The 24,485-nt window shown below is 46.0% G+C and overlaps 1 protein-coding gene across 1 annotated transcript in view; it reads left to right on the top strand.

The window, feature by feature from the left end:
* The window catches only part of b4galnt4a (beta-1,4-N-acetyl-galactosaminyl transferase 4a), a 113,101-nt gene that overhangs the window by 17,400 nt on the left and 71,216 nt on the right, over nt 1–24,485 (top strand). The window contains exon 2 of the mRNA XM_084016988.1: nt 18,809–18,921. Coding sequence (XP_083873114.1) covers nt 18,809–18,921 — 113 coding nt within the window. The remainder of the gene's footprint in view (nt 1–18,808; nt 18,922–24,485) is intronic.

Below are 24,485 nucleotides of genomic sequence, written 5' to 3'. Positions count from 1 at the left end.
CGGAGCAGCTTTTTTTTTTAACACACATGATGAGAAGGCTGCGATCCTGCCGCTGCTTTGCCGGTTTGTCAACTTGATTAGTAACACCCATCATGAGAGGAAGGAGCTAACTGTCCTTGTGTCACATTCTACGTGCCGGGGTGTTTTTTTTTTTTCTTTCTTTCATGCCGTCGGGGGAATCAATGGGGACTTGTTTCTTCACGCGGGCGCCCCTCCTTTCTCCGTTTCCTGCGGAGGCGGTGTGCAAAATCGATGGCTTTGAACTCACACGAACAGCAATTCAGATGGGAGCCGGGCGTTTAATGAAATCCAGCCCACCAGAGACGCACCCGGCCCGTTCGCCTGATGAAGAAAAATGTGTGATCTTTAAGAGGCAGATTTCCCAGATACATTTTTTTCTTGAGCATATACCCAGCATGCACCCCATGAGTGCTTTTACTTCAAATATGCTGAGCTGCTCAGATTCGCCGTATTATTACCGCCGCCCGTTGTATAGCGTTAAGCTCTCGGCAGGTGAGCGGCCGGTGCCAGCCAATTACTTAACCCTGACCCGGGATGGCAGAGAGGCAGGGACTCCGACGGGCTCAGACCTTGTGGTTGTCTGGTGAAAGGAAGGCAGCGGTGCGGTGGTCCGGCTCTAATGTGGGAACCCGGGGACTCCGAGCTGCGAGCTGCAGGGATGTTGCTATACGGTCTCTGGGACCGCTCTTAAACCCAAACTGCTGGGACCAAAACACACAGCAATGAAACACTGAAAATATAATTACCAAGGTGCTGGCTTAAGTCTAGACACGAGGCCTCGGGGGTTTGATTCCGTCTCTATTTTTCTCTCTTCTTTCAACCTTTATCACAAGCGCTGCCTCGCCAAACGTATTGTCATGAGGGCTGATAACAGCGCTTTGTACTTTCACTGAGAGGAGAGAGACGGCCCCCAGAGGCGTCTCTTCCTTTATTCACCTGCTCCGAAACCCGGCTCTCCGAGGCCACGTCCAAGCTAATGTGGATAAACACAAAGACGCCACGTATTCTGTCCACACCACCGTTTTTCGGATTGTTTTTCTGTTGTGCACAACGCGATTAAGGGAAAACATTCACGTTTCTGTTCTGCGTTTATGGTCTTTAAATTTGTGTTTCAATAGAGGTGTTCTTCGTTTATATCTCTCCCGCTTCTGTTGTCTGGCGACGCCGCAGCTATAAAGAACAATTTATACTTGTGACAATAGTTCTTACTGTCTCCTGTGTTTAGCGTTTGTCAGACTTGTTTAACCAAGCGAAAGCACTGACAGTCATGAATGTGTTTGAGAAGCACTTCAAGCTGAATGGTGTCTTTTGAATTGAAAAGAGAGAGAAAAAATAATGTCCTTGAATGGCTACTCAAAAAACTTTCTATATGGATTGTTTCATCCCCAAAAAGTTTCAAGTCTTTCATGATTTTTGGTGCAGCTGAGAGAAACATATTAAACGCTCTAATATGAGGCAATGCACACTTTTATTATGAGTTATTCAGAATACATGTTATTTCTGCCTTCGTGTGTAAACAAGCGAATACCAGCGTCTCCCGACGGCATGAAGATAATCAAATCCGACTCGAGGACGACCCTCACGTAACCGGCGCGGCGCTCGTCTTGCAAATTACTGCAGACGCTTGTGCAAACTCACGAGGCTGACCCTTGTGCGCCTCCGCATCACTTCATGGAGATTGGCTGCGCGTTTTCACGGCTGAACGGTAGGTTTGAGTGGCATCGTCAGATTTGCAGCAGGATGAGGTTTCTCTCTCTCCAAGGCTCTTTTTGTGTTTGTGAATAGAAACATGGTTTCCCCGGCGATTGTCTGTCTGCCCGCCGACCAGCCGTGTCCGACACGCCGTCTGCGTTTGGCTCATTTGAAAATAAGCACCAATATGGGATTGTTTTCTTACCTTGTAGGCTGCCAGTCTGGTCGATCTGGTAGAAGAAGTACAACGGGGGATTACTTTGTGGTCTCCTGCTGTCTAACTGTGCCTAAATGCAACAGGAGTAGTCAGTAGACCGCTTCGATTGGCCGAGAGCATCCGGCCACTTGTGTGTCTTTTCAGCTGGCTGCGAGGACACAGAGGGAATCAACAAAATCCCCACAATCACGGCTTCAATGTAATTGGCTGCCGCAGCAATAATCACGCCATAGAGCTCTCTCTGATAATAACAGTGCATCTCCTTTCCCTGATTGTCTAAGGGCCCTTTTCAGTAAGATGTCATCTTTGTCCCCCCCTGTTATTATTACAGTGAAGGAAATGTAGGAGGGAGGGGGGCAGAAACACAATAATTTCCCCCTTTTTTCGTCTGATTTTAGATTCAGCAATAAGCAGGGGCCGGCCTCCTGACATGCTGTGGGTTATAAATGAATACACAGATGTGTTTGCATCTGTCCCCGTGCACGTGATCAGCAGCCCTCTCCATCTTCTGTCAAGTTGACCTGGTTTATGGTGTCAAGCGCCGCCGTGGTCAGGGGTGGCGAGCAGGCGCTACCATTCATCCAGAGGAGTAAGCAGCTGACAGTATCGGTCCGCCATTAAGGCCCCCGTGATGGATGCTCCGCCGGGCGCTAACAGATGGGTCCGAGGCTGCTACAGGTGCAAATGGGATTTTTTGTTTGTAGAGATGGATTTCAGATACACTGCAGGAATCCATTCATCCATAGGACTTCGTAAAATGTGATCCACGTTTACATTTTTTGGGGGTTTTATTCGTGATGAACGAAACCGAAGATTTAGCTCGCAAACGTAGCCGTCTATGCATTGAAAGAATCCCGTCATACATCCACTATGTTTTTAATCCACACACTCATTTTGAAGACACTTTTTTTTGCCTCCAAAGCAACGTCCAAATTCGACTCGGATATTTAACGCGCTCTTCCCTCGTTTTCTTCGGCCCCACTGTATCATTGTGTGTTTGCACGCCCAGAGTGAGGACCCTGCAGTGCATGCGTGTGTGTGTGTTTGCTATCCGCCTCGGTCGCTTGCCCCTGTTTGCACGGATGAATACAAATTGGGCCGAATTCCTTATGGCTAGAGATGTTGTGGTGAGTAAGATTTTTACCCCTTCGCTCCCTATTTCTGTGATCTCTCTCTCTCTCTCTCTCACACTCTCTAGCTGGCTGTTGGTGTTGCTTGTGTCCCCTGACACAGCCCACAGTCATTTGGTATTGTGTTATAAGTAATATTGTACCCCCCCCCCCTGCAGAAGTGTGAGCGCTGCTGGCCTGTTGTCCTGACCGATGAGCATCACGTGCATTTTTTGCGTCATTGCTGCTTGTTTTTGTCTCCTTTGACCCCCGGTTAAGCCACGAGGAGTTCTTCTGCTGTGGGTGTCGCATCATCTTTGCATTTATGCTTCTACATTATCGCCTTCTCCATCAAACCCACTTTAATTTTTTTTGCTCTGAAGTCCTCCAGATGTGTTCGTTTTTTTTTTTCCTCCTGCAGCTGAGACGCATCAAAAAGTAGATTTTGCTTCTCTCAGCACGTCTTTTTTTACCTCCCGTGTACCATCCCGCTCTCCTCTCTCCTCAGCACCGCTCTTCGTCCCTCCTTCCACCACTCGTCCAACCCAATCTTAAACCCACACCTTTGCGCGAGGTGGACCGCTGCTTATCTCTGCGCTCCGGCATACATTCCTTCGCCGCCGCCGTCCTCTCCTCCCCTCCTCGTCTGCCGTCCTTCTCACCTCTCCCTGCTCTCCTCCCTTTCTCCTCTTCTTTCCAATTTCCTCTGCTCAAATGAGATGTTGTGTACAGAGGAGACTGTGTACATTCCTTATCACCGGCTTCTGCCTGGGTATTAGGTGGGGGAAATGGGCCTGTAATGAAACGGAGTAGTGCTGTGCAAACACACACCCGCCAGGTCTGTAGGTATTTTTGTGTTTGCGCGCGTGCACTTGCGTGCTCACGGCTCTCGAAAGGCTGATTAAGGTCACCCTCTTTCTCATCTCATTACTTTTGCCACTGTCCTCGCTTCTCTCTCCTTGTCTCGCTCCTTCAGCCTCTTCCTACTTCCTCTGTCTCTTACCATTTATCTCCGTTCATGCCTCCCACTGTCTGTCTCTCGGCTCGTCTTTCTCTCTCAGTGTTATTCTGCCCACAGCCTCGCGTCTCTCTCACTGATCCTCTTGCCGTGTATTTTCTTTTTAGTACAATTTAATTTTGCACTTATTTTTTTCGGGTGCCTGCAGAGCGCTGGAGAATACTTTATGCATGTTTAACATCTCTGTCTTCCTGTGCCCCCCTCCCACCCCCTTTTCCCACCTACACACCGCCACCCTGCCCTGTGGTCCGTGCGCTCTTTGCTCCGCTGTTCTTCATGCATAGTAGATGAGTTTAGCAACAGCAGCAGAAGCCCCGTCTGTCTGCACGCTGCTGCTTTCCACAGGGCCGTGTTTTCTGGCATGACGGTTAAGTGTCTTCTGTCTTTGCAGAACTTCTGTGTAAAAAAAAAAAAAAAAGAGAGAAAAAAAGCTCTTTCACCAAAGCAGAACAGGCTTTTGTCTAGAATTATATTGTGAGAAACTCAACTTATTTACAGTTATCCTGAATGCAACGTATAGATTTAGCACAGGTGTTTTGTTCCTGGCAATTGAGAGTCTCACAAAATGCTATGACTTTTAACCTGATGTTGAATAGCTCAAAGGAAGTGAGAAGGATGGAAAGAAAGAGGATGGAAGGTTTCTGTGAGGTTAATACAAGCTCAGGACTCTGGGGAGGTTTTGTTTTTGTTCTACAGCAGGTGTGTACACCAACGACAGGATAGTGTGATGAGCGTTGCCACGGGTTACAGATTGAAATGTGCTTCTCTGCCTCCAGCTCATGCTCAGGTCAACGCGGTTGCCCAAGGCGGCGGTTTTCAGCATTAAATCCTCCTACAGGGTGAATGACTGGTTGCCAAGGGAGACGACTGCTGGGGTCCACAGACTCTGGCAGAGTGGAGTCTTGTTCATCATATCTCCACCACAACGTTAGCCGTTATAGCACTCTCACGTTGCCTCTGGTTAAACAGAAGGAGAAAAGTACGGTTGGGTCGGCTCAGCGGGTCATGAATGGCTGCATAGTGACGTTCAGAGTTCAGATACGGGTCACAACGTAACACATTGCACATCAGTCACAGATGAATAAGCTGTGGCTCCTCTGCTCGCCTCTCCTCTGGAATAAGGTAATGTAAGGAAGCACTTCTGTTCAAGATGTCATGTCTCATGATCTATAAATAAGAAAACATGTTTACATAGGGGGAAAGCACGGGAAGTGGAAATGAAAACACCTAACCAGAGCATGAAGTCTGCTGTTAGATAACCTGGGATGGAAATTTACTGTTGCATTTGTGTTTTGAGGTAACTAAGAACGTTTAAATGGAAATCAAACAGTATGATGAAGCGTTACATAATCTTTGACCAATGTTTTTATTTTGTGTACCTTCATTTTAAACTGTGCTAACCTCCTGTTTCTGGACTGCAGCCACTTACAACACTGAACAACAATTTTTCACCAACTTCAGAGACCTCTGGAGCTCTCCAAAACTCACCTTTAGCAGTTTGATAAATAAACCCTGAAAGGATTTAGGCATTCCCCCCATTTATACCAGCCAAGAAACTACACTTATTTTTCAAAACATAAATGCTTCATTAAAAACGGAGTTTCTTAAGGTCCCTGACTTTGTAGTAGTCGCACGGCAGTGTCCTGAAGCGATGAACCACTCCATGTGGACGTGTCTGCACACCGTAGCAAACAAATGTTAATGTGATGGCATCCAGTCAAACACACAGATGACACATTCAGGGCTGCCAACTCTTATGTATTGACCAAGAGACATTTTTCACATGCTGTCATGCCTCAAGTCCATTTTCTCACAGAGGAAAAACTAATAACATCTGATAGAGGATATTAAAACCTTGCAACAATCTCAGTTACTGCTGACTTGGTAAAAACTGAAGAAAAAAAAAAAAAAAAAAGCAAACAACTGTCCTTGCATGTAGAACAGCAAGTGCCATCTCAGGAATCCATTGCATCAAATAGAAATTGTCAATAGAAAAATCATCATAAACCTCCAAACAGGATTCAGTGAGTTGGCATCCAGACAAATTTGACTAAAAAAGGCAACTTGGCTGACCAACAATTTTCTACAGATGCTCATTTAGAAGGATGCAAAATTGTAAGATTGTTTTTTAACTGAGTTAGGTGATTATTCAGCATCATTTAGGCTGTGATGTCTGGAGGTTGGCAAAGAAGCTGATCGACCATACTTACCCTTCTATGGTTATTGGCTTGGCTTTTCACCTTTTTAAATGCTTTAAAAGTGTGAATTTAGCTGCTGAAACTTTATAAATAAAATTCCTGCAGGTTGAAGTGTGACGACCCCTACCCCTGCTGTAGATATCACAGAAGGTCGACTCGTGAAATGCACTGATCTCACTCCAAAATAAATTGGCAGCCCTGCACATGCAACACAAGAAATGTAATACAATCACATACATTTTTGATCAGTCACGGGATTGGTTTCTTCCCCAAGTTGCAGGATGAAATCGGTTTGCAGGAGTCCACATGCATCAATACTGGAGGAGCTGCAGGCTGCAGCCCGAGGGTGTATTACTGAAGGGGTTAGTCGAGGTTGAATCCCCTTTTCATACACCTGGAAATGTGAAATGCTTTGCAGGAGTTGTCTGGTACTAGCTAAAGTTAGAATACATCCCTCAATCCGGGTGTTTAGCATTCTGGCTTGCTAGCTCGTGGTGAACTATGCTAGCACAATTCACCACGAGCTAGCATTCTGGCTTGCTAGCTCGTGGTGAATTGTGCTAGCATAGTGTCCTATTTAAAGGAGCGAGATACAAGATTGGGAGCATTGTGGTTGCCTCTCAACAGCTCTCAACATGGCCGGCAGCTAACGGTGCTAACAGTGCTAGCAGTACAACTAACAGCAAACGTACTGACAGGTGATGCTATCGACTGTAACTACAGTTAGCCACTGGACCGGCTATGTCGGGAGAAGCTCTGATAACAACACACACAGAGGGAGGGTAATCATTAATGAAGTATATCTGCACAAAAACATGGAAATATCTATATATGTTTACTACAAAGTGGAAGAATACTTAGCTATAAAAACGTATGTGTAATGAGAATAATAAGAATAATCATGACAATGTAATAATTATAGGTCAAATAGCAAAATATTGCATCATTATTTTTGTTTTTTTTCTGGGAAAGACCCTGTGGAATTATGACTTGCATGACACCCCATTGTGTCGGTTGGCATCTAGCCAATTTATTCTGTGTTGCTTGTTTCTCGTTAAGGATGTTGCCAAGCAGGGAGACGCAGAGGCCTGAGATATTCTGACACCGCGCTCGTACTCATTGTGATCCGGCTCTGCGAATCAGTGGAAAAAGGCATCGATTGAGGCCCTGCCCGGGTGCTCAAACACTGAGCAAGCTGGACATCTGTTCAATTAAGCACATTAAAATGATTTTGTTGCACCCTCCACTCACCCTCGTAACACCACCTCCCTGGACGATCCCTTCGAAAACGGAAGCGGAGCTGTCAGATAGCTTTCCCAATTACTCGCATACCAACAAGCGGCGTTGGTTTTTATTTATTTCCTTCTAGCTTTTTTTTTTTGCCTCGACAGTCTCATCTCGTTTGATGTCTTTGATGTTTATAAATACACCGTTTTTTGGGGTTATTTTTTTGTTTTACATCAGAAAACAGATCAGCACGCTAGATGTATCCTAGGGTTTTTAGTGTGTGCGGAAAAAGAGTTTAAATAACAAGTAAGCAACAAACAGCATCCAAAATAGATACAGATGATACACACCTGCATTCGCAACCTCCAAGTGTGATTAAAACCACAATGATTGCATTTTTCTTTTAATGATACACTTGTTTGTTTCTTACTAGCAGAGTTCTGCTGATGAAGACCATGAAATGCAGATGCGGACCTATCAGTGTGTCTGTGTAAACAGTCCACTTACAATCAGACATTTTCCTATTTTAACTTTCTCTTACTTCACCCACCTAAACATTGCCGACGATTGCCACCTTTGCATAAGTAACGGCCAGATAACACCATATAAGGCTACATATCCTGCCCCGTGTGGCTGGAAATGTAATTTGCATCAAAGAGTAAAATCTCGCCACAGCAATGTGATCGATGACCGGAACATCAACAGTGACATTATTAGCCTTTATGAGTACATTTATAATAATATTAGCCTATAATTCCAGTTGCAGAGATAACTGCATAATAATATTTGCCTTGCAGTGTCAAACAAGTTAATGCCACATAATTATGAACTCCAAATCACTACAAAGTAATGAAATATACGATCCAATTAGAGTGAAAACCTTCTGGATCACTCCTAACGAGAGGTGTAGCGATTAATTTGATGCATCGATGAATCGATTGTCAGTCAGTCCGATTCAACTAAATCGATCTGCTAAAATAAATAAATAGAATGAATCGTTTTGGCTTCACCAATAATCGATATAAATGCGTTTAATCGTATGAATCGTGATTCTTACTTATGATTAATGTTTTAATACGTTTCAGACACTCGCTCCCCTGCCAGCATGTAGTCTTTTGAATAATGTTTAACATAACTGAGCATTACATTTTTGTATTCAGCATAAAATATTATGCAGGACTACTTTTTTATAGAATAAATATGTTAAAAAAATAATTCTGTTGTCTGTTTATTTTTTCACCTTTCAGAAAAATACAAATAGTCTCACTCGCATTATTGCATGTTTATTTCATGAATATAGAATTTTGGTTACAAGTTACAGAATCGAATCGTTCCAAAAAAAAAAATGTCCTTGAATCGAATCGCCGTGAAGCCAAAGATTCGCACCCCTAGTCCTAACCAAGTCTGAACCACTTGCAAATTGTGTTTGCACCTGTTATCTGCATCCGTTCCCTTTCATTTCCCAACCATCGCCGGAGATGTCGATCAGCGGCTCCTCTCGCTGCCCTCGTATTCGCAGCGTGGCCAGCCTCCGCTGTCGCTGGAGGATACGAAAAAGGAACACCCATGAATAATTTACCGCAAGCTGGAATATGCAAACGGGTAAACAGACACAAGGAGGGGAAAAAAAGCAAACAATTGTAGCAGCTAGCATGAATTAATTGCTTGATGGAGTCCTGTGTTCTCCCTTTATTGGAGCTCTGTGTTCTTCATGACTGGATGGGGGTCAGCGGGCCGTGGGGGTTTTCAGCAGCAGGGTAAATGAGTGATGACTTGGGAGCAGACATTACATTTTTCATTCATGTGTTTTCTCAGGGATTATGTAATCCTGTTTGCTTAGCTGAATACTGGTGCGCACCTCAAAAAGTCGGTAATTGCTAAGTATTGCTATAATTGGACTGTTCATTAGAGAGACGCTGAGGAGGCAAGTTTCCCAAAAAAAGTACTTGTGTAATGAGTTTCCTGTGTGATATTATTCTATTGAAGCACTTTGAAATATCCACGCTGTAAAGAATCCCGTCATTGAACTAATCCATTGAATCCGCGTGTCGCCGCCGTCCCATGCGGCAGGTTGACAGCGGCGAGCGCTTCTCATCACCCGTAACCGGCAGATGATGTGTTGAAGTATCTGTCAGAGTGGAGGAGGCGGGAGGAGGAGGGGTGGGACGTGACGGAGTGGGCCCCATTTGAGGTTGTCACCAGGTCCCAGGAGTGACGACTCGGGACCCAAGACGAATGGAGGCCCAGCTGGCTCCTTGGCCGGCTCGTATGAGTTGCCCGATCATAAATAGCCGGGGCTCCGGCGCAGGGTGAAGGTGGTTTGTCATCAGGCCTGGCCCCCAGCCGGGGCAGCGACTCCCTGACGAGAAGGGAATTTATCACCGTACAGTGATAAGACAAGGCTATTATTTTGTCCTGTCCTCCTGCTCCTTTGCCCACCTCCCTTTTTCCTCTCCTTGTCTGGAACACACTTCCTTTTGTGAGCCTCCTCCTTTCCCTCTTCCTGTCTTCTTTTATCTTGTGTTCTCATGCTCAACCCCATCACCACCACCACTATCACTACTTTTTTTTTCATTCCTCACATCTTTTATCTCTCTTTCTCTCGGCACACGGGCGATGCTATCGGGAAAGTAATGACTCCTTGGCACGGCGATAATCGGATACCAGGTAGAGGATAATTACAACACTGGGGTTCGACACAGAAACAATATTCAGGTATTAATCGCAGCTCCAGAGAGCGATCAGGAGGGGAAAAAAGGGGAGAGAAAAGGAAGAAGTGATGGTCGGTGAGAGAAGAAAGGAAATCGTGTTTGGAGGGAGAGCGAGATGGTAAACAGAAAAAGGTTATTTAGGGGTCAGCCTTGTCTCAAGTGTTTTGTGGTTTTCTGAAATACAATTTGTCTCCGTCTTTTAGTGAGGCGTAGCTAAACTCTCCGTTTTCCTCCTCCTCTCCCCGCTTCCCTTTTTTTTTCTTCCTTTTTCTCCCCGACACCTCTGTGTCTCCTCTTCTTGTTGCTCCCGCAAGAAATGTTGCTTTGCTCTGTCATTTCAATTTTATTTCTGGCTCACGGAGCTCGGAGCCACGAGATTCGAAAGCCCGGGCCTCTCAAGTTTATCGAGTGTACGTTTTTTATATATTTTGGGATGCAGGCCTCCCGACGCAGCGGCTTCGGCTGTCAGCGGCGAGGAAGATGGATGAATTATCATAGCGAGGTCTCCTCCAGCGCTCTCACCTCATTTAGATGCTCCGCTCGACTCCGGCTAATATCGTGACGGCGCGTTAGCCCGGCACCAAGGCCCTTTTTGTTTCTTTGTTTACAAATGTATGCTAATGAGCGGAGGGAGCTCAGGAAGTGTGCAACCCCGGCATGCCGTCTCTAATTCCTTCCCCGGTGACACATCAGCTGTGACAGTTGTGGCTTTGCAGCGGCTCAGAGTAGCCTCCTTATCTCCTCGGCTGTGATTGGACGAGCTGCCTCTGGGTGTCGCCGGCAACTGTGGGGGCTGCTGAGGATGAGTGTGTGACTTTCTCAAAGGGGCATAATTAACATCGTGGAGACTGAGAACTGTTTAGCCTTTATGTGACAACATGCACATACAAGGCATCGTGCTTTTGGGAGGCGCATGCAGCGGTGAAGCCCATCAACGCTGGTCTCTCATCCGTACGACTCTGCAGCGTCGTTCTCTGCCTCTGTTTGTTCATATCTCGTGCCCGTCGATCGTGATTGAAATGTTTCCCTTTTCGCTCTGTCGTCTCCATGGTAACCCAGAGTAGGAGACAAAGCCGGACCTTACAGGCCTCCAGACAGCCAGTGGAGTTCACAGAGGCCTCGGGCGTCAAGCAGCAAGAGGAGATGGGGTTTTTTGGGGGGAGGGGGGGGGGGGGGGCAGACAGCCATTTAGAGTGGAGCAGGGAGAGGAGGCTGGCAGGTTTCAGAGGGATCACACTGTTCTGTTCTGCAGCCTTTGGACAAATTCCAAACTAGACGGGAGATTGACAGAAATCTATCATCTTTTTCTCTTTGTTCCTCGTTGCCAATCAAACAAGACGTGGTGATTTTCTTTACAAATACTCCATCATGCACATTGATTGCTGTATTCGAGCCTCTAGGCGTTCGCCTCCTACTGTTTAGCTGCCATCAGTCAGTGTGAAAAAGGCCTCAAGAGCGGATAATGTGTGTGTTTAAGTTTCAAGTACAGAGCAAGAGGGATATGAACCTCAACGGAGACCAGATGGTCTGGAGTAGGGAGCACTTCCTGGCTTTCACAGCCTTTTTGATTGTGGACTTGTACTCTATATCGACCCTTCACATTTCCACCGTGGTAAGTAGGGGTTAATAGGCATGAATGGAGGGTCGCAGATATCACATTTGTAGACGTTCTCCTGTAGATGCTGTCAATAATTTAATTGTGAATGCAGCAGGCAACACCCCCGATGTTTGTGAACTCATCTCAACGATGCAAATGTTTAATTGATTCTATTCATTAGATCTGGTTAAAAAAAACAATACCCACTAAGAATCAGTGTGTGTGTGTGTGTGTGTGTGTGTGTGTGTGTGTGTGTGTGTGTGTGTGTGTGTGTGTGTGTGTGTGTGTGTGTGTGTGTGTGTGTGTGTGTGTGTGTGTGTGTGTGTGTGTGTGTGTGTGTGTGTAGCCTGACTGCATTACAGTCCTTTTTCTCTCCGGCTGTCCGTTAATCTTCGAGTGCAGTGGGCCTTCGGAGCTTTGTGTTTCTCCATCCGAAGCATTTTTTTTTTATTTTGTTTTTTTGTTATTTGAATTTTACTAAGTGCTTTAGTGAAGAGCTTAGAGGAGAGGGTTGGAAAAGAGGGAGAGTGGGACCTATTTGCCCCTGACCGATATTCCGGCGCATTAAGCATCTCTGCCGTCCCTCGTTCTCTCTGCCCTACACACCCACAGGCCTACAAGCACACTTTCTCTCCTACTACACCCTCCCTCTCTCCTCCGTCTTCCCTCTCCATCACAGTCCCTTCGCCTCTGTTTATCTCGTCTCCGAAGCCTTGTTACGCCATTTCGTTTTAATGCACTCTCTCCCTTTCCTCGGAAAGGCCGTGTTGTCAGAGCCCGACTAAAGGCCAGGAAGTGCACTACTCAGAGCCGGGTCCATTTATCAGTTTCACAGCCGCCCTCCACTCTGCTTCATTACTGACCGGCTAATGGCACAGATCATTGCAGTTTATTTGCTATAATTAGGCAGCTCCATTTGGCCGGAGAGTGCTACACGCTCAACCTCCCCCCCTCCCCCTCCCACCATGCCACCCTGCGTACACGCACGTGTTCCCCCCCCCCCCACGCCAAAACGGTGTCATTAAGGAACTACACTGTCGCCTTGTGCCAACCTTCTCTTATAATGGCACGACTGATTGCAGAGCGTCAGCTTGTAAAGAGCGGCGGCGTATTGAAAATGGATTGCGGAGCGTTTTTTGGGGGTCGAGAGCGAGCGAGAGACTAAGTCGACGGCTGACTGAGTAACGAGTGATTGAATGAGTGAACACGTGAGCAGAACGGCGGTGGTTCCCACTCTAATCTTCGCTTCTCTCTCAGACTCGCATCCCACTCGACTTTCTCTTCCAGTCTTGACTTCCAGTTTAATCTCCCCCCCCCCCTCCCTGTACCTTCTTGCATTCTCAAGCCTTTGCACACTTAATCTCCCGTTCTCTCTCACTCTCTCCCACTCTTGTGTTCCGAAAAGCCTCTTGTTTCGTCGCCCCATGCAATTTTAATCTCCCCCCCCTCGACGTAGGGAGAGGAGGCGACCGGTGTATTTAACGTTGGCTGCTCAAGTGGAGTACGGCCGACGTCAGAGAGAGAGACTACTCGTTGAGTCAATGAGATCAACCCCGTCAATAATTTACAGGATGCCGTTGCCGTGCACTCTCCCTGTAACTCTTTTGTCTTCTCATTCTTTCAACATGTCTGAGTGCTTATTTTCACTTCCTATCCATCCTTTCCAATTTAGCGACGCACACCGCCGACTCCTCCGAAGCAGCTAACCAGCGCGACGAGGTCAAGAGGTGCGTTCGCTTGTAAAAACCCGCGTGCTAGCGCATGAGCTCAGCAACTTTGATTGAAGTTAGGTGAAGTCGTCGGAGGCCGTTGTTCCGGCCTCCGGGATTTTAGCGTGATGAAGAAAAAGGGGTGGGGAAAAATGTGCAGTCGGCTGCACTTTAGCAGGAGAAACCGTCTTGGCAGCGAGGAAGGTCGGGAGCAGATGGCAGGACAACCGAGCATCGGCTCGTGAAGTGCACGTGTGAATTCAGGTCATCGAACCATCGAAGCGGCGACGGCGGGAGACCGTGCCGGGTCACACGATAAAGACGGTAAAAGAGAACGCCGCAGCGGCGATGAATCTTGATTTGTTTTTTATGTGACGTGCTGGCAGCAGGGTGAGAATCTTCTCGCACAAATGAGGCCCCGTGATACCAGATGATGAGCTTCATTGATGTTGAACTTATGTTTTGCTGACCAGTAATCCCTTTTCAGATCTCCAGCAATGAGAGTGTTACATCCACCGTCTTTATAATCTCACAATGACCTCAGTGTGCTCCACTAGTCTGTGATTCAATCCAATAAAACTTCTCTGGGATGAGACTGAAGGAAAGGTTGATATGAAACCTTGGCTCACATAAATCTGCTGCCAGTGCAAGGTGCTGTTGGGTTGGATCAAAATAAATATGGAGAGTTTCCAGCGCCTCTACTACTCTATTACTACTGTTTCTCTGTCACATATCGGATCACTTCCTTATGTGACAGCAGCACAGAAAACAATGTAGTTCTGAAATTATTATTCCATTTCAACAGAAATGAAAAAAAATCAGTAAATCAAGATTTTATGTCTCAAGCTTAAAAAATCTTCTGCTTTTTTCTGTTTTGAATATGAATGTTTTGGGGATGTCGGTTGGATTTTCCGAATATATTTACATTTTAAATAATGAAAACTTATAGCTATGAGGTAGCTTCAGAATTATACCGTAGAAAAATAAACTTTGAATGTAAACCAAGAGAACGAATCCATTTCTGACCTTCTTTGGAACATTTCTATATCTGAAACCATGAAGGTTGTATTTTTTTCCTGCTGTGTTCGGGGACTTATCCTCCATTAACATCCAGCATTAAGTGTGCTCAACTGTGCCTTTTCAAAAGGAGACTAAGTAGGAACCACTCCACAGAAAACGCTGCAAATAAATTGCGATAATGAAACAGATCCTTATTATCTAACGTGTCCTGACTGGACTTTCTCAGGTTCATGCTTAACTTATCCTACTAAACCACCTCAGTTCTATTTACGTCCGCGATATTATTCAACGTTCTCCTCTTTTCTCTTCTAACTGCCCTTCCTCGCCCGCTCTCGTAGCTGCTGCTGCTGCGCCGGCTTCTTTGATTCTGCCATTAGCATTCTGCTGCATCACCATTCTGTCACTATCACTTGACGTACAGTGGAGCTCTGCAACCCGTTGCTTGTTGTCAGTCTTGTTCGGAGATAAAAGCAGACACGGAGATGCTGCACACTAAATCGGCCTTTTCTCTCCCTCTCTCTGTCGTTCTCTCTATCCCCCAACACACACACACACACACACACACACACACACATATACATATACATGCACAAATGCACCGAAAGTTTAGCTCGGCACTCTGAGAACTCTGACAGCCGCAGAGGTGGAAGCTATAGAGTTTAGAATATCATTAGTTTTTAAAGGGCAGCCAGACAAGGTGAACTTATTAGTCATTTCTCAAAAGTAGAGGAAGCTGGAATCCGTGTCTCTATCTCCAGATTACACCCACATCAACCTTTGATAAAACCCGTTTTTTTTTTGTAAAACACTCCTAAAAACTCTGGTCTCTATCTCTTCCCTCTGAAGGTTATAGAAGTTGCTCTCCGCCACCTTTATCTGCACAGTAAATAGTGCTGTAGTTTTCTTAATGGGGGCATGAACAGATTAGGCAGAACAGAAGAGTGGAAGCTTCCTAAACGATTAGTATTCCCGCCTGTTCTCCTGCGGCCGGCGGAGCTGTTAGTCGATTGGCTCCCATTAACCTGCCAGTCTGCTCTTCATTACTTCATTAGAGCCGGCGTGGAGGCTTGAGGAAGTGTCGTCGCAGTCCGGCGACCCGGGACCGTCTCTCCCGACTCGCCACGGTGTCCGAGTTACCTCGCCAACGCTGTATTGTAGTCTCTCTCTCACTCGCTCTCTCTCTGTGTGTGTGTGTGTGTGTGTGTGTGTGTGTGTGTGTGTGTGTGTGTGTGTGTGTGTGTGTGTGTGTGTGTGTGTGTGTGTGTGTGTGTGTGTGTGTAAATGATAGCAATGCATTCAGGGTCCCAACGTAGGGTAAGGGACCTCACCTCGCGGGTTGAATGGCTGACTCACCACTGCTGCCATTTGATTGGTTCATCAAACCTCTACTTCCTGCTAGCAGGGGGGGCATTATTCATGACTCATTCAAATTTGCACCACTACGTCTTTCCACACACACACACACACACACACACACACACACACACACACACACACACACACACAAACTACGAGTGCTTTGCCGTTCTCATTATCTTGCCCTTTTGGGATTGTTCAAGAATTTATTAGAAGAATATATTAGCAGTGAATGTTCTTTCTCCCCCCCCCCCCCCCCCCCTTCAAACATTTATCCCCATAAAGAGACTCCGCAAATGGAGCTCTAATGATTTAAATGTAACTATAACGATATAAATAGCAGCGGAAAGTTATTTCCACGTTACACTCAACTTGATGAGGCCGTTTTCCTCTGGCTCTGCGTGCCGAGATGCATTTTTTATTTTTTTTTGTACTCTTAGTGCTTAATAAGAAGTTCACTCAAACATTATATTCCTCCGACTTCAAAAGACAACGCTCGGGGGAGCCGAGGAAGAGGAGGAACCGTTTGAAAGCCGATTCTTTGTTGAAAGTTTGCTTCCCGAATGTTGTCGCTCTGCGTCGTCTGGATGTTTCCAGGTGATTTTGTTTCCGTCAGACTCTCAACGCTATTAATCTCTGATCTATTTATTGAGGGTATAAACTGGCCATCAGTTTAACCATCTATTGAATATTGCTCATTCCTGGTGATCATTTGGGTAAATGGGGTGAGTCACCTGGCTCCCCGGAGCTTCGCCTGCTCATAATATAGATAAAATGGTTACGGGGTAGATGTGCTGACTCATGCGCTGACTCATGCCGTGTTTACTGAGAGGAAGAAAAACAAAAAAACAACAAAAATGAAGCGAAAGTAAACAAAGTCGGTGTCATATCCTTTCATTTAATATCCCTGTTGTATTCAGACACGCTGGAGGATGTGATGTTAACAGAAATGTCACTACGAGGGCGTCCTGAACTCTCAGACATACCTTCCTGTGAAACACACGCCGTCACTGACCCGTCCGTCCACCAACGAGGGTTTAGTTACACCGCGAGATCAAAACGGGGAAGTTGAAGCGTCCTGGTATTTTTGGCTCAACAATGGCAGGAAAGTCCAGACGAAGTCGAGCGCGCGGCTGCTCTTTGGTGTTGGTTCTTTGATCCGCCGGAGCTTTGATCGACCCTGAAGGACGTACTTACAGCGTTCCGTGTCGAGACGGGCTGCGGACTCGCGGTTTCCACCGCGTCGTTCCTGTGGCTCGAATGGCCTCGTCTTGACTTTTATTACTTGGTATCATGTTCTTGATCTCGCTTTTGGAGGGACGACTTTGTCCTGAGCGGAAGCAGACATGACGTAGCACAATCGGAGAGAAAGATGGAAATACAGTAGAGGGATGTTTAGTTAAGAGAAAAGGTGCTTTTTCAGATCAAAGCGCAGTTTTATCACGGTTGGAATCGGTGACACTGCAAAAGGAAACGGGCGTGATGATACTCAAACGAATGAGGGAAAACAAATCATCATTCCAGACGATGTTTGCCGGAGACTTGCAGGAGAGGAAAACTTCCAGCGTTGCTACGTTTGAATCCTGCGTGTGTTTCCTTCGTAGTTCTACTGTATCTTTCCTCTTGACCCCATCAATCTCCCTGTAGCTCTACCCTGCCACACACACACACACACACACACACACACACACACCCCCCCGTATAATTCAGTCCACTCAGACTCATTGTTAAGGGGACATATTGGAAAACCATTAGCTCTCATTATGCTTTATAGCCACTCATACCCCTCATTCTGTCTTTTAATCACAATCCATCCGTGTGTGTGTGTGTGTGTGTGTGTGTGTGTGTGTGTGTGTGTGTGTGTGTGTGTGTGTGTGTGTGTGTGTGTGTGTGTGTGTGTGTGTGTGTGTGTGTGTGTGTGTGTGTGTGTGTGTGTGTGTGGCTGTATACATTTCGTACACTACAGCCCCCCCCCCACCTGTCAGCAGATCGTAATGAACCACTTTCACTGTAATGCATTTGGGACAGCATAAAGGACCCTCCCCTTCTTTTTTTACGAGGTTGTCGTGGCGACCATCCGAGCCGCAGCAGTGTTGTGTGTTTGTGAGCCATGTGGGATATGGATTCCCTTTTTATATGAACTCCTCGTAGAGGTTGAAGCTCTTATAGGAATAGGAGTATCCACTCGCTCCCCGTAAACTCCAAATAGCCCCGCGCTCATAAAAGTGCTGAATATCCCGTTACGGCCGCGCCGTATTGAATTGTGGTCCGGTTCGATCGCCCCGTGGCAGCAGGTGTGTGCACGTGTGTTTTGCTGGCAGCGAGACGGCAGTGTTGACCATATGCTCCGAGACGGACGCGCAAAAAAAAACACACACACCGTCGTAATGAGTGGATTTAAATTCTGTGTGTTCTTTCCCGGCCGAGTCAACTGTCATCGTTGTGCAGCAAAACTCCCATAATCCATCTGTGGCATGACAGCATCCTAACAGCTCCACTTCACAGCGTGGAAAGCTATTCTTTATGTCTCCCCATTTCTCCATCTCCCTCCTCCTCCTCCTCTTCATTTCCCCTCTGGACTGTTTTTTTCCATCCTCTCTTGTCTCTTTTCATTTTTCCAACTCCAATTTTATTTCATTTTTTTTTTACACTTAATCTCTTTTTTTCCTCTCTGGAAACTTTTATCTGGGTTTGATTACACTGGAGAGACTCAGTGGGAATAAGAAATGAGCGATAGCTCCGAATTGTTGTTGACCGCGATAAAGATATTCATGATCCTAATTACGCTATCGAGATGATGGAGACGAGAATGACAATAATGCTGCTAATGATGCTGATTAAAATGGAGATGAGGAGGATGACGACGACGACGGGGGGCGATAACGGTGCTCGCCGGCTTTCTGAGCGTTGTCCATGTTTTCACCTTGGCCCAGATGGAGAGAGACAGACGGAGGGGACGGACGCCGGCCGCAAGAGGGACGCTCGCTCCTCGGCCGGCCACCACAAGAGCGAGGACACCAGCGACAGCAGGGAGGACGACACCGCAGTGAGTCTTTCTCCTTTTTTCTTTTCCTGTGGCCGAATATTAATGTGACGTTGCAACCTTCTCTTGTGTGTAAAGAAGCTCATCTGGGCTCCAAACAGTCGCAGTTTTTAATCATGAAAAAAACCCAGAGCTCTGTTCTCTGTGCCCCGACTGATTAATGCTCCGAGACAATCCCATCAGCATAATTGGAAAGAGATAAGGGATGATACAACGTGAACTAGATACGTATTAATGTGTATGAAATTCCCTAATATAGGTTTCAGAATCAGTAATCAAATGTAATGTTTTAACAGTTTTTCACTCATTAAATCTTGCCGGAGTTCGGCCTTACGACCCCGCCCACCACCACCGCACGCAGTTTGAATAATGCTTCCAGCTCTGGGGGAGGCGGATTCATCACGCTTTCTAGCCTCCTCCTCAAGAATCACTCCTGTGATCGTTTGCACGCTGAGAGATGTGGAAGTGATATCCAACAGCAGATCACGAGGCAGAGTTTGGACCGTCGCCAGAGATCATTAGCACTCGCTGCATGCAGCAGCAGGCCACGGAGAAAATCTGACATTTAAACTCTTATTTTAAGGTTAATAGTGGACACGGATTCAGAGGAAGTTAGATAACATCACCTCCATGCTGGCAAAGGGAAAACCAATTGTAAATCAACTCTTTAATTACCTATATATGATCCAATTATCCAATCGACACGAGCCTACCGACCAGCTTTCTTCTAATACGAGTCACTCCTCATCTTTTGGCCTGAAGGCAGAGCAATTTACTGTTTGTCCGTCCTTCCTGAAGCTCAGTAACCGGGTTTCCAGCCCAGCACTTGTCACTCTGGTTTGACAGCCTGTCTACCATGAAATCTGATTTTGCCCGAGGCTCGGATATCTGCACAAAACGACCCGAGGTGCCGAAGAATGAGGCCACGAAGGCAGACGTTCTGCATTCATTAAAGGTTCCCTGCACATGTGGCGAATATTCTATGTGAAAGAGAGCAAAAAAAAAAAGATCATACAGCGAAGGGATGATACAAATGAATGAATGTATGAGATTTAGTTATTGGTATGTTTTATAATAAAACGCTTTTACCGTTGGCTACGGAGGATCATTACATCGGGCCATAAAGGAAGTCCCTGAATTGCTGCCGTGCACCGAATAAATTCAAGTGAATTAGACTGTTAATAGCCGGTTACAGTCCAGTTTATTCTAAGAAATTAATAGTGATTTTATTCTGGTCTCTCTCTGCTTCTAGCAGTCGATTTTTAAATATTAACTTTAGTTTATTTTGATCAATAAGGTAGGTTTCTCTGTCCCCGTGTCATCGTGGTCCCACTGGTTTCTGCATGTGTTACATCAGACAAGCTTAAACCCCAAATAGTTGATATTGCTGTATTTCTGTTGACTATAAGGGGACTGTCTCAGAGGAGGAGACGATATATCTCATTCCATAAAATGCAGGCGTCTTCAAAATCGATTTTAAGTGAAGGCTTTAGGAAATGTGCTCGAGGAGATAAGAGTCATGAAGGGGAGCCGGCGGGGGCTCTTCTTTCTCCGAACGGCCCTCCTCTAAACCCCAAACCCGCCTGATAGCGTTACGGCTCCTCTTCTGTAACAGTCGAATGAAAAAAAAAAAAGCTCAAATGCTCGGCTGCACAGTAAGCGTTCTGCAGAAGTCACTAAAACCTGTCAGAAAGTTTACGGCGTGCCCTTTTTATGAATTTTAATAGCAAGCGTTGTCATTTGTTCCAACCCGGGAAAAAAAAGAAAACGCTGGGTTACAGATGTGGTTTGCTTCAACTAATGATCATTTAGATGAACTGTGTTCATGCTCGGACGGTAAACACGCTCTAAATCATCACAATTAGGACGGAGGGAAGAGAATCGGCCCCCTGCAGGAAGCGCTTAGTCGGATTTACGGTCTGTGCGAGACTGCAGCTCCATTTGTGGTTATCTATAACATGGTTTTATTTGTAACAGACACTGTGTTCTATCCTCTCCAAGGTGTGTGTGTGTGTGTGTGTGTGTGTGTGTGTGTGTGTGTGTGTGTGTGTGTGTGTGTGTGTGTGTGTGTGTGTGTGTGTGTGTGTGTGTGTAAATCAACACAGCTCACCCTTAAGACCTTTCTGTTCAGCTCCATAACTGGTTCGCTCTTCATCTATAATTTACATGCCCATTTACCAGCTCTTTGTTCCAGCAATGCTTGACCTCCGAGTGTGCGTGTGCACGTGCACGTGTGTGTGTGTGCGTGTGGAATTCCATGTTTCACATTTCTTTTCTCACGCTGCTCATTCAGCACCAACAACTCGAGGAAAGCCAAAGCAACATAATTGACACCTTGAGTCGATGTGACGGCGCTCCAGCTCCAGCGCCCCTTCACTTAGAAAATGTCAGTGCCAAAGGCCAAAGCTGTACTTTGTGTTTCCAGGCCTGATAGCCCAGTTAGTGTGTGTGTGTGTGTGTGTGTGTTGGGGGATAGAGAGAACGACAGAGAGAGGGAGAGAAAAGGCCGATTTAGTGTGGTTAATGTGCTGTAATATGGGTCAGGGGGACGGAGGCCCTTCCTCCTTGTTTGCCCTCTCCGTTAAGCTCCTCTAATGTTTTGTGCTGCACTAATAGCTCACTAAAGCTGCCATTTCAGAAAATTCAAACAATGAAACCAGAATTGCATGGATGAAAACAAACAGAGAAGCCCCCAAGGCTGTGTGCACTCTAGATTAATAGAGAGCCTAAAAGCACGTGGAATGACCTTATTGCGTTTGGGCAGCACAAACACTTTGTCGGGAAGTGAGATACAAGGACACACACACACACACTCGAGACGTTTGAGCATTGCCTACCGCGCAAATTAATTTAATGAGGACTTTTGTGAGACCTGCAACACACATTAAGACTCCAAACGACGCCCACACGTTTGGCCTCCTGCTTCCTCTCCAAAAGTGGTAGAAAGAGCGAAGTGGCGTCCTTTTGAGCGAAAAGGTAACGAGGAGGAGGAGGCGTTTTTTCAGGATGGAGCCTGTTGTCAGACGGATGGGGAGGAGGGAGAGTCTGAGAGCATTAGAGGGAAGGAGGGAAAGACGGGAGAGGGTTAAAGGGCGCGCACAAAAAGGGAAGCATGAGGCGGTGGAAGGAAGCGAGAGAAAATCAGAAGCAAAGAGCGGGGAGAAGATGAACGGGATTGTCTGCGGGGGAAGAAATTGCATTCCTCTCTGTGAAAGGCTGCGATGCATTTCTTTCTTTGACGGCAAATCACTAAAATTGCTGCTAAAATAGTTGGGTTGGTCGATAGTGTGTCACAGTCGGCAATTACAGGAAGCGACTCGGGCTGTTTTATTGAATTTATTTATTTAATTTCGGGGGAAACATGGATCTCTCTGGCCACCTGCTTTTCAAGGTGATGCCTGCATTGCATTTACAACAGCGTGAGTGGCTCTTAACGAGGTTGACCCGCAGCATTAACCGTTGCCATGGTGATCAACATCCAGATCAGGATCCAAGTGCAAGCTGTGTTTTTCTAACTATTATACTGTATATGTTTTTTCCCCCAAAGGTCACACTCATGACAAAATGGAATAGTTAACTCACATTCTTCATTACGCATCCACATTGAAGTTCGCGGTGCTATTTAACCTTTGGCGGGGCTTTCAGGCGTTTGCAGAGACTCCACACACAGCAGAGAGAACACTGTCTATTAGTTGCAAACGGGCATCGGTGGGGAATAGCATTAAATCTGTAGGATTAACTGCGTGGGATTGTTTCCGACACATGTGATCCAAACGTTTCCTCCTCGTCTTATTAAGGTTACATAAAGCCGCGTGAGTTTTTTGTCCTTATTCCGCTCGGTGCACTCGTTATTTCCACATATGTGGGCGTGTGTGTGTAAGTAATATGAATGAGGTGTGGCTTCTGTGCTCCACAGCCTGCTCTCCCTGTCAGCGGCAGATTGCTTTCGGGGGTCCGCCCCCCCCCCCCCTTCATCTCTCGTGGCTGATGAGGAGGAAGAATGATGAAGGCAGGAGAGGAGGGTGGCGGCTTCACAGTAGACAAAAAAGGGCCCGGGGACAAAAAGGCAGAAGAGATGAGCAGACTTGATGAAACTGTGAATCATTAATATTGATTGCATAATAAATGAAGGCCCCCGTGTGTTGAAAGGTATTTTGCTCGTCAGTCATGGGTGTTAGATGGTTATGCAGAAAGCTGCACTGAGGAAATTGTGGAGGGAAAAAACTATTGAGAGCGAACGTTCCATGTAGGGAAGGCATACATGGCCTTAAAATCATATCACAAGCATGCAATTATTATATTTGTGATGATAAACTATAGATATATAGATACCAGGGCTCTAAATGGTCGCGTATGCAAATAGTTCTTAACATTTCATCATGCTTTCCTGCTTGTGCGCGTGTATGACGTGCATGGGTTTGTTTTACGTGGGCAGGTTCAGGCTAATTAAACACAGAAGTGAGCCAGTGGCATTAATTAATACCAGCGGTGGAAGAAATGAAGTAAAAGTACTCTGGAACAAGTAGAAGTCCTGCATTCAAAATCTCACATCAGAGAAGAAAATGAACTGAACAAATTATTTAAAAGAAATGCACATTGCAGCCTAATTGGGTCTTTAATATTACATTACAATATTATATATTATCACATTAGATTATTGTAAATATTGATGCAGAAACATGTAAGATGCATTTAATGTAGCTGGCTGCAACAGAATTCATTTTTAATACTGTTGACTGCTCTAATGTGCTGTACAACAACTCATTGTGTTTCATGTTCTCATTACAAATACATAGAATGAATCAAAAAAAAAAAAGAAGTCCTCCCGGGATGTAGTGAAGCAGAAAGTAGCAACATTAAAACATAAAGTGGAGTACTCGAGTTAATGTAAGTAGGCACTTACACCACTGGTTCATACTGATGCTGTACAAAAACACACATTTTCTAGAGGAAAAGTTAGTCTGGATGCCTTCTCGGCTCATTTTGATCAAGGTCACAGAGTATGGTCAATAAATCTGGCATGTTTTTGTATCTAATGAACCCTATTTTAAACCCCATTACACACACACACACACACATTCACAGAAATAAGGCGGTGGGCAGCAGAGCAGTCAGGTAAAGGTCTGCAAACAAGGTCGGGGGAGAGGAGAGCAAGTCGGGGACGCGTGTGAGGAGATATTTCACCGGCGGCTTGAGAGTAAGGGCTGCACCATTGTCTTTCACCTGACAGAGATTTTAATCATAGTGGCAATTTAACGGCGCCTCATAAACTGCTGCAGCCAGGCCTCATTGTTAACCTCCAATTGCTTTCGGGGCTGTAAATATGGCCGCCTTACATCGCTCCGGCCTTGCCGGTGGTTTATGGGAGGGGAGAGTTGGCGGCGGAGCAGAGGACACGGGCTGACTAGTAAATAAACACATCGCTGATCGGTGAGACTCATCACACAGATTTGGCCGCCGATGACGCTCGCCAGGTTTTTAGGCTGCATGTAATCTGCGAACGGACCCACAACACAGAGATTAGCGTCGGGGTGTGATTGCTATATTTGACATTTGGATTCGACCGC

Source organism: Eutrigla gurnardus (genome assembly GCF_963514095.1).
Source record: "Eutrigla gurnardus genome assembly, chromosome: 9".
NCBI lineage: Eukaryota > Metazoa > Chordata > Actinopteri > Perciformes > Triglidae > Eutrigla > Eutrigla gurnardus.
Note: the sequence above shows the minus strand (reverse complement) of the source record. Positions and strands in the feature narration are given on the sequence as shown.